At 41.3% G+C, this 18,232-nt stretch overlaps 1 protein-coding gene across 1 annotated transcript in view; it reads left to right on the top strand.

Annotated features, from left to right (window-relative positions):
• The window catches only part of LOC131988057 (AT-rich interactive domain-containing protein 1B-like), a 147,463-nt gene extending 135,132 nt beyond the window's left edge, over positions 1–12,331 (top strand). Inside the window, exons 12-19 of the mRNA XM_059353062.1 lie at positions 3,164–3,305; positions 4,405–4,574; positions 5,454–5,586; positions 6,281–6,400; positions 6,526–6,601; positions 7,469–8,207; positions 8,417–8,547; positions 9,212–12,331. Coding sequence (XP_059209045.1) covers positions 3,164–3,305; positions 4,405–4,574; positions 5,454–5,586; positions 6,281–6,400; positions 6,526–6,601; positions 7,469–8,207; positions 8,417–8,547; positions 9,212–11,041 — 3,341 coding nt within the window. The 3' untranslated portion in view covers positions 11,042–12,331. The remainder of the gene's footprint in view (positions 1–3,163; positions 3,306–4,404; positions 4,575–5,453; positions 5,587–6,280; positions 6,401–6,525; positions 6,602–7,468; positions 8,208–8,416; positions 8,548–9,211) is intronic.
• The last annotated feature ends 5,901 nt before the right edge of the window (positions 12,332–18,232 follow it).

Genomic DNA, 18,232 nt, shown 5'->3' with positions numbered 1-18,232 from the left:
TTTAAACCATGATAAAACATTCAACACCAATTTTAACCTATGTTTTGAATTACAATCTATATCACTTAATTGATGTTGTTTGTTGCAATGCATCATTTTTTCATGATTATAGTGCATCAAGTGAATACATACAATTTAAAGATGCAGTTTTGTAGAATTCCTTGTTTTTTTTTATGATAAAGCAGGTATAAAAAATTCTGTGAGAGTATCAAAACGCCATCAGAGCAGACTGGGCTTTTTAAACATGGAGATGCTATGATTCAGCATTTAAGACAGAGGGTGAATACAGGTATATTTAGACAGACAGTATGAAAAGAATCTTTTTTTTTTTTTTACATGAAAGCATGTAAACATGTTCTATTAGAGACCTAAATACAAGTATGAACCTGAAATTAGCAAAATAAGTCCCCTTTAATATGTCAATAATGTTCAAAACAAATAGGATTTTAAGATGTACAAGATTACTTGAGGAGTTCACTTTTGGTTAGGATCCTTTTGTCTTTGACGGTTTTTTACTTACACACCCTACTTCTAAATCTTTGGCTGTTTAGGGTAAACTCTGTTATGAAAAGTGCTGAATACCAAGCATAAAAAAATCCCATCCATTTCCTCAGTATGCCTCTGTTTTGATCCAGGATCTGTGCTTTCATGCTCCAAAGTGCAAACTGCCCTACTGACACCCTGCCATGCTATATATAGACTTAGACTGACAGCCGATGATGTCACTGAGGGAGCTTGTCCAGGGGGCTGGTGGGGGTGGTGGTGGTGGGGTGGAGAGGGTGTGTGTATGTGTGTAGTTGTGGTGGCGGGGTGTGGGGAGTGATTAATGAGGACTGGAATGTAGAACGTAAACAAACTTGACCTTGCCGTCACCTTTCATTCACAAAACTGGCTCGGCTGACTGACTTTTTTTTTTCTCCCCCCCTTAACCACTACCACCCCTCTGGATTATGTCACCCGCTGACACACACACATACACTGTGCACATATTAAATGTTATCCTCTTGCACACACTTTTTTTCCCTCATCGCCTCCTCTGTCATTCTTTTCTCCCTCTAAATGTGGAGCAGAGGGCACTTGAGTTCATGGCCTCCTCCACCTCCGCTCCATCGCTGTAACCCACTGCTTGGTATTATGTATCTGTCTGTCTGCTCGCTTGCTCTTGAGGAATGGTAAACCTCTTAACCTTGGCTAACCCCACCATTGTTTGCACTCCTGCACGTGTGTGTGCGTGTTCGTCTGAAGCTGCCATATCCCAGGAATTGAAGAATCCCTAATGCTCACTGCCCCTTCTCTGCCCTCTTCCCTACCTCTGCTCATCATCATGGGATAACCATCTCTCCCCGTCTCGCTCTCTCTTTCTCTTTCTCTCCATCTCTTATGATGTACACGCAGGGGGTATCATTGAATAATTCAGAATTAGCATGAATTTTTAAAGCTTAAGTCTTTTTCTTTTTTTTCTTCCATGGAAACGTGCGGTGCAGGGAAAGGCCACAGAGGCTGTTCCAGAGAAAGTCTTCTTACGCTAAATGCTCATTAGGATACTTTCATATTCTCTCTTCCTCCGTCTTTGTCATCTTTTTAGCCGGAACGGTCCACATTTTCCATTAAACCTGCTTCTGGGAATTTGTATCCCTTGGTTTTATCTGGTTGGGGGTTCTTTGTGTGTTGGGCTCTTGTTGCTCGGCACTCTTATAATTTTCTAGTCATCTGAACTGAGAAATTCACAGAAATATGGTGTCATAACTAAAGAGCACACTAACCCAATTTTAACCTCAGTTGGAGTCTCTCTCTGTGTGACTGAGGGGATGGGTTTTTTCTAAGAGGAGGCCCTGAGCACACACTTTCTCAAGCTTCTCACTCATATTTAGGGTCTGTTTGCTAAATAATTAGCTTTCACATCATTTTTATTTACTCAAGACATTAATGATAGTAGTAGTAGATATAGATCCTAAACCATATAATAGGATCTGAAGAGTGATGCGACTGCTGAAGTACCTTGAACCTGCATTCTTCCTAATGACCAGCAGGGGGCAAAAATAAGTCTGATTGTATAGACATCTATGAGAAAATTATCCTACTTCTCGCTTGATTTATTTCTTCAGTAAACATTTTCCGAATGAGTTTATGGTCTCAGTTGCTTGTTTCAGGTGTACTTCAATACAGCATTATGTTCATTAAATAAATGATGTTCCCTTTTAGAGTAAAACAGACGATAAAACAGGGTACGCTTTAGAGCATCCCCACAACCTTGTGATTGACTAACTGTTACTACCTGACATGTTAAACAGGATAGAAACGTAGCAATGCCTATCTATGGCACTGTATACATTTAAATAGCTGTGTTATTATATGTGTAGCTGGGGTGTCTTGAGTCCATGAAAGTTAGTTCTAACATTTTGGTTGCCTAAAATGTCTTGCTCAGTGTTCAGTTTTACTAAAAGACACTCTTAACTAACTAGAAGATGACTTTGCTCCGCCTTCTCTTCCAAAATTGTTCACTTGTGGCTCCAAAAAGACAAAATGGCAACAGCCAATTGCCAAGCTCGAGGCTTCAAAACCGTAGTCCACAAACCAATGGGTGATGTCATGGTGGTTACGTCCATTTCTTTTATACAGTCTGTGATGCATACACTGTATTTTCTTCTGTGCCCCCAGGCTTAGCCCACCACATGAACTCCTCATCAAGTCCATGGCACACCTTAAAAAAAAAAGGCCAGCTCAACCATCTTCAAACAACTTTCAAAAAAAAGAGCATTGCTGCAAACGCCCAAGTGGGCAATTCCTCTGAGAAATCCTTCCCTTGTCTTCACTGTTTCCTCTTCTCCTGCCTCCCTTTCCTTCTCCTTTTCCACCACTGGCCTCTCTTAAGCAATCCCTCTGTACTCATCTTCTCTGCCCTCATGTAGGCTGTTTGCTAGAGCTCAGTTTTCATGTAGGGTAACACTGTTAGTGCTTTGGCCTTAAGTCCAAAGTTATCTCTCTAATACAGCCCTTTGCTGCAGCGAAAAGCCCACTATGGCCGCTCTAACTCAAACCAGCTTCAAGATCATATCAGAAGACACGGGGGAGCCCTGCGGTCTGAATGTGTTAGAGTTTTTACTGTGAGTTTTGTGAATCTTCAAGCTATAAAGATAATAAAAAGGATACTTGTGTCTTGCAGCTAATTCAGGCGGCTCCCTACAAGGCCCACAGACGCCTCAGTCCTCTGGCAGCAGCTCTACAGCCGAGGCACCAGGGGATCTGAAGCCCCCCACACCTGCCACCACCCCTCTGGGACAGGTCACACCACTGCCCCCCAACAGGTACCACACACACATACTGCACCACTGATGCTACCACTGCAGTACTTCTTAAAGTGATGCGTTTACCACAGCTCTACTACTTATATTCATACTGTTACTGCTTTTGCTATCACAGTAGCAGCTTTTTCTTTCTTTATGATCACATTACTTGATTTTGTAAAACAACTTACAGTGCAATATTCGTGTCAGTCAGCACAAATTGTTCCTTATGTATGAACAAGTGTTGTGTTGATGGATGGCACAGATGTAAATTGTAAACAACTATAGTGTAGTGAAGCAGGATTTGACTAAAAGACAAAGATCTTTATGTGCACCATTATGTTCAATACACCATTATCCACAGATTTCAAGTGATTTAGAAGAGATTGAAATCCATATTATGCTTTGTTGCACTTTATATGATGATTTAAGGCTTTTACTTAAAAGAAGAAAAAAGAATGTCTCTCATCTCTGCTGATTTCTTACTGAAGGATTATAAAGGATGGGAGCCTTTTTTGTGGCAGATTTTATTTGCAGCCTGAGAGAGTAGAAGTAGTTCTTTTTCAGCTTGTGGCTCTGTGTGCGTCATCATGGCAATGTAGTCCCGGACACACCTACTGTAGCTGGAACCATAACAGAACTGCTACTACTTCGCCATATGTCTTTCTATCTGTCCCCCATCCTGTCCTACTTCTGGCACCCTTTGCTCCGACCACACCCATCCTTGAACTCAACCTTCATTTTGATTTCAGCTACACACCTGTATAGTTTCGTGACTGCATATTGCACAGTTGTAACGCTATGTTGGTAACAAAATCAGAAAATATCAACAGCTGTTAAAATACTCAATATCATCGCAATATCTGAGGTATTTCATATCAAAAATGAAACATCCATCAATGAAAGAATTCAAAATGACATAATAAAAAAAATCTCAAAAAATAGAAGCATAGAACTCCATCACAGCACACATATTTTCAATGTGTGCAATCCAAGAGCTCCTCCTCTATCTCACAGCTTCCACTTTCTTCTCTCTCTCTCTCTCTCTCTCTCTCTCTCTCTCTCTCTCTCTCTCTCTTCTCTCTCCTCCCTGTCTCTCCCTGCCCCCCACGTTGTCCAGGAGCAGTGTGAGTGTACAGGACCCCTTCTCGGAGGTGAGTGACCCGGCCTTCCAGAAGCGTGCTGCCTCCCTGCCCCCCTCAGCTCCTTACCAGCAGGGCCTCGGCATGCCTGACATGATGATGAGGATGCAGTACGACGCCAAGGACCCCTTTGCTGGGATGAGGAAGAGTGAGTGAGGCACACGCTGTGACACCCTTTCACCTAAACACCAAACCCTAAACCTGTTTCACAAAAAACTTCCAGACTTGTGTGAACTACATGGTTTTTTTTTTGTTGTTGCGAGAAAACCCATTTGAATCAATTTTTTTGTATTGTCATTTCAACTTTAAATGGGGATATTTAAATTTTAAAACTTCATCAAGAACTTGAATAAACCTACATGGCTCTTCGTCAAAATGACTCATGTATCCTAAAGCTTTGTTCTTTGGTCTGTCTCATTCTAATTCATTGTCTAATCAGGACAGATGTGTGTGTGTGTTTTACTACTAGAACTATGAAAGGAGATGAGAACTGTTTGTAACGCCACACATCCCTTTATCGAAAACACACCGGCTCGTCTGATGTTCTTGTAGCTTAGCCTTCGTCTCATCCTAACTTTGTTCGTCCTTTTCATCCTCCTCGTTTTCAACCTTTCATCCTTTCCATCCTGCTGAGAAGCACCTGTTTTGACCAACTCATGCGGTTTAGTTTTCAGAACAAACAGTAGTTTTAGAAAGGATGGCGGCTCCTCTGAAGGCTGGGGAGAATGGAGTCTGAATGAATAATATGGTGGATGTTAGCTGCATAACAACAGTTACAGCCTCAGAACAATAGGTTTAATCATGGAAAGTGGTGAATATTCATAGAGGAATGCTGCCACCTGGTGGTAAGCAGAAAATGAGGTTCATGCACATAACAAGCATGAATCTGTTGCATGTTTGCAGAATAATTAGTATTGGTTTTTTTTTTTTAGCTTTTTGTCTGTTAAAATCTTAATTTTCATGCACACTGTGTATTATATCAGATAACCTGAGATGCATTTACCTCATTTGCTTTCCTCCTTCACAGTGGCTGGAGCTGATCCCTACATGCCAGGCCAGATGCCCGCTGGGGGCATGCAGGACATGTATGGTCGACCCCCTTCAGCCTTGAGCATGAGCCAACGGCCCCAGTATCCGTACGGGCCAGGCTACGACAGGAGGTAGGCACACAAATCAGCAGAAGAGGGTGGAGAACCTGTAAAATCTCCTTTTTTTCCATAAGATGACCTCTTAGGAGCTACTGTAGTGTTTTTATTTGTTGTATGTACCTGCATGGATGGATTACTGAACTTTCCAAACACGCACAGGTTGAGGGGCAATTGTATCAGGGGCAAAGATTCTAAATTGACCCACAAAGGCACACAAAACAACCACAAATAGACAACAAATTACTATAAAGACACACAAAACGACCACAAAGAGACAAAAATGACTTAAAAGGGGCAAATACACCACAAAGAGACACAAAGCGACCACAATGAGACAAAAAATAACCACAAAGAGACACAAAGCGACCACAGTGAGACAAAAAATGACCACAGAGACAAAAAATAACCACAAGGAGACAACAAATGACTACAAAGAGACACAGCATAACCAGAAAGAGACATAAGACTACACAGAGATGTAAAAACAATTAAAAAAAAGCCAAAAGCATTTTTTTGTATGTCTGTGACCAGGGGCCATTCTCTCATAATCCACCTATGTTTACCTGTTTCCACTAATGTTATTCACCAGCAGAGTGTGGTCGTTAAACTAGATATTGATAGTTAAAAACATATGTTTACGATAGAAGTTATGTGTCAGTGATGTATCTTCTGAGGCATGAAAACTCTGCTGTTGTTTGATCCTCAGACCAGACCATGTCATGGGGTTGGAGGGGAACATGGGCCCCCCTGGGAGTCAGAACAACATGGGACCTTCTAACAGTGAGGGCAGCATGTACTCTCCCAGTAGATACCCTTCACAGCAGAGGTCAGCACCTGTCTGTAGTAGAGTACACTTGTAGAAGGTCAAAGCAATAGCACAATATATTCCTTCATGTAACTTCATATTTTAACCAGCATGTGGCGTCTTCTTCCTCCTCTGGTCTGTTTTAGACATGATGGCTACAGTCAGCAGTATCCCAGCATGCCATATGGGATGCATCCATCTGGGATGTACCCTCAGCAACAGGTGAGAGAGAGCCCATTTGTGAAGTGTAAATACAGTAGTTTTACACTGTTCAATAGGACCTTAGGCATTTAAGGAACGTGGTGTATGTCAGCCTAGCAAAACATTATTAGGTGAAACCAACAACAGGAAATGTCCTAATATTGTCACAGTTCAACCCCCTAAGATAATGTAATGTGTAATGATAAAGTAATGATAATAGTAATTAGATTAGATTAGATTAGATTAGATTAGACTTCATTGATCCCACAATGGGGGAATTCACTTGTCACAGCAGCAAAAACAGAAGCAAAAGTTGTGAATATAAATTACAGACAGAATATATATAATATAGTAATAAAGTAATTTACTTTCTTCCAACAAGACATTTTAGCCCAATTTAGTAAGTAGGTGGCAATGCTTTGTTCTTGTTTTATCACCGTGTTGTTTCTTATTTTCCATTTCATTATGATAGAATTACCTTTTTAATTTTATAATAATCTTCATAAAGTAAACTTGAATTTGCCAAATTTATTTTTTTTAATTTATTTATGAATTTGTTTGCTTTTTATTTATTTTTTCCTTAAAATAATAAAAAAAATATATATATACATAAAAAAACAAAGATTCAATTATAGAATAGATAAAATAATAATTATATCAAATACGATGAAGTAAGTGTTACATCTGCTGTTAATGTGTGTGAATCCATATTTAAGGAAAGAGAAAAAAAATTATGTTAAAATTAAATTATAATATATATATATATATATATATATATATATATATATATATATATATGATAACAATAACACTACTGAATCAGTGACTGATGTGAACAAATACTCCATGGCTTTGTATTTTTACTAAATACCTCCACCCTTGGTTCAGCAGGGCTACAAACGGCCCATGGACGGCATGTATGGCCCCCCGCCCAAGAGACACGAGAGCGACATGTACGCCATGCAGTACGCCAACCAGCAGCCGGACATGTACAACCACTACGGTGGAGGGTACTCAGGCCCTGAACACAGACCCATCCAGGGACAGTTCCCCTACCCCTACCCCCGCGACCGCATGGCCCCTTCAGGTCAGAGCCAGCACAGTATGATGGGTGGCGGGCCCACTCCTAACCATGCCACCGATGGCCCCAACATGTGGCCATCGAGGACAGATCTCGGCTACCCTTACCCCAACAGACAGGGGCCGCCATCCCAAATGCCACCTTATGGCTCGATTGGTAGAGATGACATGGACGGGCGGCCGGGGCAGGAGCAGTGGCACCGCCAGTCTCCCTACATGTCATCATCAGGCGGCATGCCTCCTCTCTCCTCACGCCAGCCATCTTCTTATTCCAACTCTCCATCCATGGCCAACCATCTCCCCAGAGCGCCCAGCCCAGGGGCCTTCCAGCGCTCCATGGACTCCAGGATGTCACCCAGCAAAGCACCGTTTATGTCAGCCATGAAGATGCCTAAGCCTGGGATGGGCATGATGGGCTCACAGGGAGGTGGACCGCTTGGTCACTTTCCTCCCAACCTGAGGCGGGACCTCAACTACCCACCAGGATCAGTGGAGGCCAGCATGCCGCTCCTTAAGCCCCGACGCAAGTTCACCTCCAAGGACACTGGTGAGACGACGTCTCATTGTTTCATCACTTAAGTTGTGGATTCACAGTATTGTCATGCGCTCTGTTTTTGATGTATACCTAAACTAATTTCCAGGTAGCACAACATGAGGTAAAATGTATGAAAGGAATTACAATAATCTACTCTGTTCTGTCTTCTTTTATCATTTGGACCATGTTTGATCACCATTTTCCCATTGTTTTAACCCCAGGAACGCCTGAGGCCTGGCGCGTGATGATGTCTCTGAAGTCTGGCCTATTGGCGGAGAGCACATGGGCTCTCGACACCATCAACATCCTGCTGTACGATGACAGCACCGTGGGCTCATTTAACCTCTCCCAGGTAAAAACAATTTCAAGACTACACCTCACTCCTGACTGAGGGTTAGTTCACTTTTAAGTTGTAATTTTTTCTAAAACAACATTTTTCCCTCCTTTGTGTAAAAGAAATACATCTATTTTCTGTAGCACATGCTGATGCTTCTGTTCCTCAATTTCTTTATATAGTAACTGTACATTTATGTGTAAACATGTAGAAAAAAAAGTACAATACAGTGTGTATTTTAAACCGGATCTTCCAGATGTACCTTTTCCATTGTCCTGTTATGTCATTATGTTGCCCAAAGAATTCAAGATATCAGCTTTGTTCCAATTCCTATACGTTTTCTTTTTGCTTGAGTACAAACTGCAGCTGCCCTTTATATATCATGTTCTGTTGCATATAGTATGCATGATATCTGGACATACTACTTCATCATAACATGGCACCTTCGACCCTCCGGCTCATTTATATGCTACACAGAGGATTATGGGTCATAATAGTCAGAAAAGCATGCTGGCTTGCATACTGCAAATTGCTACTGGATGCAGTCAGACAATCCCAATCCATACCGTATTTGACATATACTCAGTATTGTCAATATCTGTATATATATATATATATATATGAATATACAGAATATTTGTCTGGCATTTAAATGAATTCTTTGTCTTCTTTGTCTCACCAGTTGCCGGGATTCCTCGAGCTGATAGTAGAGTACTTCCGCCGTTACCTGATCGAGATCTTTGGCATCCTGGAAGAGTTTGAGGTGGGAACCATGGCTCAGAAAGGCATTTTGGACCCTGTAGTTAACCAGAAAGAAGAAGCCATCCCTGACCAGGAAGTAGACTCAACTGCCCAACCTGAACCTGAGCCAGCTCCAGCCGTAGAGATGCAGGAGGAGCAAGCAGCCGGCGTTGTGGAGGAAACTTTACCTGTTGCTCCAGAGCCGGAGTCAGCTGAGGTGAACGGTGAGAAGGAAGTGTCCGAACTGAGCATCAAGAAGGAGGACAAGGATGAAGAGGACAGAGAGAAAGAGAGAAAAGAAGAAGAAGAGAGTGAAAAAGAAGCAGAGAGTAAAAAGGAGTGCGTTGACCAGCCTGCTGCAGAGCAAGAGCCTAAACCTAAACAAGCCAGTAAATATGATAAGCTCCCCATCAAGATTGTCCACAAAGAGGACCTGATTGAAGACATGACAGAGCGCTTAGGTTACATCACTGAGTTCACCAGCGGGTTGCTACACTGGCAGGCTGGCGGAGGCGATTCCACCGCACACATTCAAACACAATTTGAACCCCGGAGTGAACCAGCTGCCAGGGCAGATAGAAAGACAAGAAAAGAAAACATGGAGGAAAACAAGACGGACGATGGGAAGAAAGAACCACTTAAACATATCATTGCTACTATTGATGATGTTCTTTGCGCTCGGGTTGACGCCCTTTCTTACGCCCACCCTGCACGCTCCTTGCCATCCTACCCCTTCAGGGTGCATCAGGACGGGGAGCAGGATTACATCACCCTGCTGGAGGACGAGCCTCGCTGCCTTGACGAGGCTCCGCTCTCCACGTCCTCCGCCTGGCAGGACTCGCTGGCCAAGCGTTGCCTCTGCGTGTCAAATATCGTCCGGAGCCTGTCCTTCATCCCTGGGAATGACTTGGATATGTCACGCCACCCTGCTCTGGTTCTGCTTCTGGGCAGGCTGCTCCTGCTGCACCACCAGCACCCGGAGAGGAACAGATCGCCCCCGAGCTACCAGAGAGATGAGCAGCAGGAGCAGGGGCTGTCGAGTAGCAAAGAGGAGTGGTGGTGGGAGTGTCTGGGTCTGCTCAGGGAGAACGCCATGGTCACTCTGGCCAACATGTCGGGTCAGCTGGATCTCTCCACTTATCCAGACACCATCTGCCTCCCCATCTTGGACGGCCTTCTCCACTGGATGGTGTGCCCTTCAGCCGAAGCACAGGACCCCTTCCCATCCTCAGCACCTCACTCCCTTCTCACCCCCCAGAGGCTGGTGCTGGAATGCCTCTGCAAGCTGAGCATCCAGGGCGGCAACGTGGACCTCCTGCTAGCTACGCCGCCTTTCAGCCGTCAGGAGAAACTCTTCACCGTCCTGGTGCGGTACGTGGGTCAGAGGAAGGCCCAGGTGTACAGGGAGATGGCAGTGGCTGTTCTCTCCCACCTGGCGCAAGGAGACCCCACAGCGGCACGTGCCATAGCCATGCAGAAGGGCAGCGTGGGTAATTTGGTAGGCTTCTTGGAGGATGGTGTCAGCATGGCGCAGTACCAGCAGAACCCTCACAGCTTGCTGCACATGGGGCACCCCCCTATGGACCCGCCCAGCATAAACATGATGTGCAGAGCAGCTAAAGGCCTGTTGGCTATGGCTAAAGTGGAGGAGAACAAAACAGAGTTTGTGCTGTATGAAAGCAGATTATTAGACATCTCCATTTCCTCTGTGCTCAACGCAGGGGTGGTGGCTATTATTTGCCAAGTTCTCTTTCACTTGGGGAAATTATGACAAGAGGAGAGGCAGGACTCGCACGGCAGACGCTAAGGCGGACAAGATACTTCTGTGGTTTTCTATTTTTATTTATCAAAATGACAGAAAATGTTTGTTTTTTTTAAAAGAAATATCCACATAAACAAAATATCTCTATAAATGTATAGCTTCTGGGCCCTGTTAAAAAAGCGGGTTTGGGATTTGAAAGCTCATTTTAATACAAATATTTAATACCTGCTGGTGTTGGATTGCTACTTTTGTTTGGCATTCGTTTTTTTGTTTGTTTACTTTTTCAGCCAAAGCTGCCACCAGATGTTGGTGCTGAATTAACGTGGTTCCTTTTCAGTCGATGAGTCGTGGAGATGTTTTTCAGTTTTATAAATGCTAATATACTCATCAACATTTTGTTAATGGAGAGTATTTATTTAAAACGTGACACTGTACAGTAGTTTGAACTTTTTTGCCAACAGTTGTGGGGGCGGGGGGGGGGGGGAACACACTGACTTTTCAAATTGAAATGTATATGTCTCCATCGCTGGAAGATAAATTGTGCAATAGGACTCTAGAGCAAGTTGTCCCTTTTTAAGAAGAAGGATCTTTAAAGACACCTGCAGTGTGTGCTTTAGGCCATGAGGAGGCAGCATTGCACCAGCCAATCAACATGAGAGAAGAGCATCTGTCAAAAGAAGTGTCTAATTTATCAATCATAGCCTCAACGACTTTCACAGATGAACTTTGTGTTTCTTAAGCACTTGTGTTATGTCTGTATTTTTTCATCACTGTGTATATAAACCGTTGTACAATGGACGCACATGATTCTTTCAGTCTCAATCAAGCATAGCAAGAAACTTTCCGACTATTATAACAAATGCTTTTATTGTTGGTAAAATTTGTTATTGTTATTATACATATTTTGTTAATGGGGTCAAATATTTGAACATGGCAGATGTAACTGGTGTTTCAATGTAAAAAAAAATCCTGTATGCATTGTATTATAGCTGAGAAAACAATCGCTTTGGTAATCAAACGTGGAAGTGCCATGGTGAGAGGATATCTAGGCGAGGTTACGTGAGAAAAACTGAACACATTTCTGTTCGTTACTGTCCTCCATTCATGTCAGTGGGCATATTTTTGAATCTAGATAATGCTCTAAAAGAAAACATGTGAAAAGAACCTTCAAAATGTCCTGAAAGCTCATTGTAAGATTTGCCTTTTTTCGTATGACTCCATGTCTCTCTTTTATTCAGTATACACATTTATACTCTGTGCTGCACATGTCACAAATAAATGTACGATGAACATCGTTAAGCACCGGAGACGTTGCATTATGTCCAGACAATCTTAGGCCAATAAAACAAACATCAACTGCTTACATGGGCTGCCTTTTATTGATGTCATTCAAAAATGATTTCATCACAGTCACAGCTGACTCCTCCAGCCTTACAATGAAATTATACAATGACAAAGAGTCCAGAGGACACATGATAAGAGGACCTGAAAGTTTTCTGTCACATCACAGAGTTTGCTTTAGTTCAAATAGTTCAGCCTTGAGATAAAGATGGCTGCTACTCACATATCACATCAGTGTCAGTGGGCCCCACCACCTCTACTGCACAGGAGCAAGACACACTTTATAGTTGTTCGGCCTCCTTTTGTTGTTTTGTGTCTATTTGCAGCTGTTTTCCATTTATTTGTAGTTGTTTTAGTTACACTTTTGTAGCATTTTTGTGTCTCAGTAGTTTTTTTGGTCGTCCTTTTCTAGTGTTTTTGTGTCTCTTTGTAGTTGTTTTGGTCCTTTTGTAGCGTTTTTGTGTCTCTTCGTAGTTGTTTTGGTCCTTTTGTAGCGTTTTTGTCTCTCTTTGTAATTGTTTTTGATCTCTTGTAGTCTTTTGGTGTGTCTTTCTAGTCGTTTTGGTCTCTTTGTAGTCTTCTTTTTTGCACTCATTTTATGTTTCTTTCTGGTCATTTGGAGTCCTTCTTAATTGGTACTTGTTTCTTTGAGTGACATTTTGCAGTTAGAGGCTATAATATAGAAATAATTATCAGCATAACTGCCTCACTGCGAACAGTAAAAGGAAGAGGTGATGTGAGTTTTTCCTGAAACGGTCAGTCCTTTGTGAACAGTGAACCATGTACTGCCTGTAATATGTGGCTGTTCCAGCTCATAAACCATAGAATAAAATCATTTGAAGAGAAAGACAGTCTGAAGATGAGACACTATCACCAACCTACCACAGACGACTTTGCATTATCAAACAAGATGCTGATAAAGGTAAAGCTGTTTGGGGGGGGCTACTCAGCCTGCTTGTTGATGACATTATGACACACTTCCAGGAATGAATAGTATCACTGTTGCCTGTTTTGAATCCCTCTATACCAATTGACTCTAAAATAAGGGCCTTAAATGGATCTCTTTTCTTTCTCTTAAAAATGAACTGGTTGACCCATTTATTGGCGACCTGCTACTGCGATATCGATGATGTGTTTGTGCTGTGTTCTGGGTCCAATGAAAAGGTAAGTACTTATAGTACTCCTGGGACCCCACACTCAATTTGAACAGCTCCTCCAAGAGCATCAGTTTTCATAATCCCCTCATTAAGACAGAGGTCAGAGACCTTCCCACCACCATTCCCAGCACGTACAGTGATAAGCAGCCTTTGTCCTCAAGACCTCATACCACCCACCTCTGAAACCACTTGTGTCGAGGAAGAACATCACCTAACATTTTTGTGCATCATAGGCCTTTTTCCCAGAAGACATTTAGACTTGTCTTGGAAGGAAAAGCAAAGATGTTACCTACAGCAATAAAAAAAAATGTATTCAAGTGTTCCAGTAAGCCATGACAGTGAGTCAATTCCAAGAAAAAGGCTTATTACTGTCATAAGAAGCTTTACATAAGGTTACACTACAGGCTCAGAGTACATTACACATTTTTTTTTTAAATCTGCATTTAATTTTGTTTGTTTGGTTATGGTACATAATGCAAAATTAACATTTTATCTCATGCTTTCTCTGTATATAGTTTTGTGTTGTTGTCCTATTCAGGGTCTACTTAGAGCTGTGGTGCCCAATCATTTTCCTGAAGGTAAGTAGGTTAAGGTGAGTATACTGGTGATATGTTTTTAGGCCTATATAATATTATACATAATACATAATAATGACATCACAGAAAAGCAGATACAATGTACAAGAAGCCCGAATAGTGAACCCAATACCTGCAGGAGGTTTTTGTAAAATGAGCAATTTAGATTCATTTTGAGAAGATTATTTCATTTGAATTGTTTCTATTTAACTTTTATTAACCTTTAATACAAATTTCTATCTGTATTGTATATATTTTTTATTTTAACAATCATACATACTTAATAGGCCTTCTTCTTAACAAATTCAGAGCTTTCTTCTTCCTAACTCTTGGCCCTTGTTCTTTTAGCTCTTTTTTTTTTTTACTGCTTCACTGTGGCCTTAAAAAAAAAAAAGTTCTTAAATATTCTTAAATAATAACCCAGACTTTGAAAATACTAATTTACTTAGTCCCATTTATAACATGGAATCAAATATTGAGATATAAAACAACTGTATTTATTTATTTATTTATTTATCTATTCATTTATTTATTTATTTATTTTAAGTTGTCTTACACCTCTTAAAATCAAGAAAGCTTTGTGACCCTCCGGTGCAGCTTTTGCGACCCCTGGTGGGGTTCCGGACCCCCATGTTGGAAACCACTGACAGCAGATGTCACATATCTGCTTCTTGAACGATTTCACCTGCTATTTATTCTGGCATTCCTGAAGAAAGGGGCTACCCACTCATGACCATTTTCCTTTTTTCCTTTTGATTCAGAACTGAACAAATAGTCCCCATAATCAGATCAAATGTGGTATTTAGTGGCTGAATCTTTATTCACAAGTACATACATTTTGCTTGCACTATTAGTCTGCAGCTAGAGATTTCCAAATATCAAATCAAAGATGACATTATTATGATAAAGAGCACGACTGTATTTCATCTTTACATTACAAACTTCTCAGGATGTAATTTACATTCTAGTGTTTATTATTATTATTATTTATCTTATTTAGACCCACTGCAGATGGCACAGACGCAGGCTCAGAGGTCTCTTTTTTCAATGAAGGCATGCAAGTTTTTGCAAGTGTAAACACAAACATCTGATATAAACAGGCTGTACTTACTGTACTGTGGATCATACTGAGGCTGAAAGCTTGCATTACTCTTCACTCGTCTCCTTCTTTCTATTAATTTTGTCTTTGAATTGTTGCTTCCTCTTTAGTTGAAATCTTTCTCTCTCCATGTTGCCACGGGAATTGTGGGCATAATATTAAGTCCTATATTAAGGTTCCTTTAATAATAGCGTTGCTGAGGTTGACAACAGAGAAAATGAGCAAGTTGGGTTTCAAGGAATGACTGTTAGCTGGGTTGCTTGGCTGCAGAGAATAAATCATCTTATTAAAATCCTACTGACACCTTGAAACTAATCGCAGCAGCCGGAGAAACGGTTAACAGCGTGATTGATTTCTAACTAAACCATGTTTCTATGGAGAAAGAAATGAGTCATATGTCTTGGCATCTTAACTGAAGCTGTTACATGTATGCACCTGCACTTTACAAACAGAGACTTAGCCCACATGCCTCTGAGCACTTTTCAATCTCATCTCGTCATTTAAGAGTTTGGATTGAAAGTGGGTTTGTTGTACTTTTTTGGTGATGGAGGATGCGTTTCACGTAGGCAGCCAACCGCAGGAGAAAACCTCCCACACTCCTGTGCCTCTGAGAAGCTGAGTCATCGAGCTCTGACAGGATGGATGTGGTGGCTGAGAGGAAGCCAGGCCAGTTATTGGCTACCGCTGGCCCGGGTACCCTGCCCTGCTGCCTCTCATCACTAATGTAGGTAGATGAATGAGCACTGGGTGAAAACAAAAGAGACTGCTCTGACCTTTCCAGGGATGTATATGTGAGTGGTGTGAACTGTGTGTGTGTGTGCGTGTTAACCAGATCAGGCCAAGTCCAATAATTGTGGCTAGAGAGAGTATTGGCCCCTTGATGAGGCTTTGATGTCACTATGTGCTTCCATCCTGTCCAGCTTTCTAAACGAAACAATATTGCCTGGATGAGGCCTTGGCAGGATGTGATTCAGGCCCATGTTGTTCTTGGATCGGGACTCAAAGGCCCTATCACGTCCACTTATTTCCCAACACAAACACAGCTTCAGCCATATGTCATCACATTGCTTAACGAGCCCCACAGTTAAGGAATTAGTCTGGAGGGCTTACAGATCATTAGCAAACCATTGAAAACATCCACAGCTTTCCAACAGATTAAGTGAAACATGTGCCACTTGATAGCTGCACATGCCCACCAGCGCCAGCCAATCATGCTCTCAGCCAGCTTGCAGATGCATGACACAAGCAGAAATACTTGTGCATGACCACTTCCTTAGAAATCATCTTGATGTAATGCATGATGTAATGCAGATTGTAAATGTTTCATGATGTTTCATTTCCGATAAGCCTGAATCCTGCTTACATACAACCAGTGGTGGAATAAGTGTTAAAAGTACTAATACCACATTGCATTGTGAAATTACCCCACTACAAGTAAAAGTCCTGCATTCAAAACTCACTTAAGTAAAAGAACAAAAGTATCTGCATCAAATTAACTTAAAGTATCCAAAGTAAAAGTACTCATTATGCAGAATGTCCCCACTCAGATTTTTATATATAGTCATGGAAAAAATGATTAGATCACCCTTGTTTTCTTCAATTTCTTGTTCATTTTAATGCCTGGTACAACTAAAGGTACATTTGTTTGGACAAATATAATGATAACAACAAAAATAGCTTAATTTAAGAGCTGATATATAGCCATTTTCCATGGTTTTCTTGATAATGATTGTGGTTATTATCGAGAAAACCATGGAAAATGGCTATATATCAGCTCTTAAATTAAACTCTTATGACTCTTTTTTTGTTGTTATCATTATATTTGTCCAAACAAATGTAACTTTAGTTGTACCAGGCATTAAAATGAACAGGAAATTGAAGAAAACTATGGTCTCATGTTTTTTTCCGTGAGTGTATATTCATAATATGTTATTGGATTATTATTACTGATACATTTTACTGCTATCATGGTAGAGCTAATTTAACTATTTAATATACTGTTATGTGGTTTAAATTATAAAAATGCATCATAAATCTTCACCTGCAAAGTAACTAAAGCTGTTGGCTCAATGTAGAGTAAAAAAGTACAATATTTGTCTCTGAAATGTATTTGAGTAGAAGTATAAAGTGACATAAAATGGAAATACTCAAGTTAAGAACAAGTGCCTACAGTATTTGGGTAAATGTACTTAGCTTCATTCTGCCACTGCCTACAACCAATGCACTCACAGAACATAAATGAGAATAAATGTTTGACTATGAACAATTAAGTCCTCTCACATTACACAAAAACTCAGCCAGACTTCTTCTCAGTGAGAGTGGATAATTGTTCAGCTGTGGGAGTGAATGAGCCAAAGCGCTCGGGTGACTCCAGAACAAAGATGAGGAGGTGTGTGTGTGTGCATGTGTAGGTGTTAGGAGGAGGACAGATGACAGAGGAACTGTAGGCTGATGATGAAATCATCTGTACTAATACGGGCCGAGCAGGAAGTTGCGTCATTGGAGAACTGTACTTGGCACGAGAGCGGAGAGTCACCAGCCATGTGGCGACATCACGGCGTGTCTTTTTTCAGCAGAAACAGGGTTAATATGAATAATGCCACCCACATTTGTTGAATGATTTACTGACAGTGATGATACTTGTTTTTTTCTTCTTCCTGAATCGTGTTGATTCACGCGATATGTGTGCTTCTGAGGAGCATCTTTTGCAGGTGACAACAGGTCATTAAAGGTGCATCATAACTTGTAGATCTCCTGCACTAAAAGTGAAATAATACTATATTGAGTGATGTGTTTTTTTTCTGGGGGATTATACAGATGCTTTTAGCCTCACACTGTTTCTCTGTTCTGACTCATCCTTAGCCCCTTAAATGTTTTTTTAGAGAGAATTGGGGGATGGGGGTCAGTTCATTTTTTAAGGGGAGATAGCAGGTCAACAGCAGATGTCATGCAGAAGTGATATACACCATCTGTAATAGAAAGGGAATTAATCAATCAAGTGTATAAAGGTTTAAAACGGTATAAGAGT

The sequence above is a fragment of the Centropristis striata genome, chromosome 16, assembly GCF_030273125.1.
Source record: "Centropristis striata isolate RG_2023a ecotype Rhode Island chromosome 16, C.striata_1.0, whole genome shotgun sequence".
In the NCBI taxonomy this organism is placed as follows: domain Eukaryota; kingdom Metazoa; phylum Chordata; class Actinopteri; order Perciformes; family Serranidae; genus Centropristis; species Centropristis striata.
Note: the sequence above shows the minus strand (reverse complement) of the source record. Positions and strands in the feature narration are given on the sequence as shown.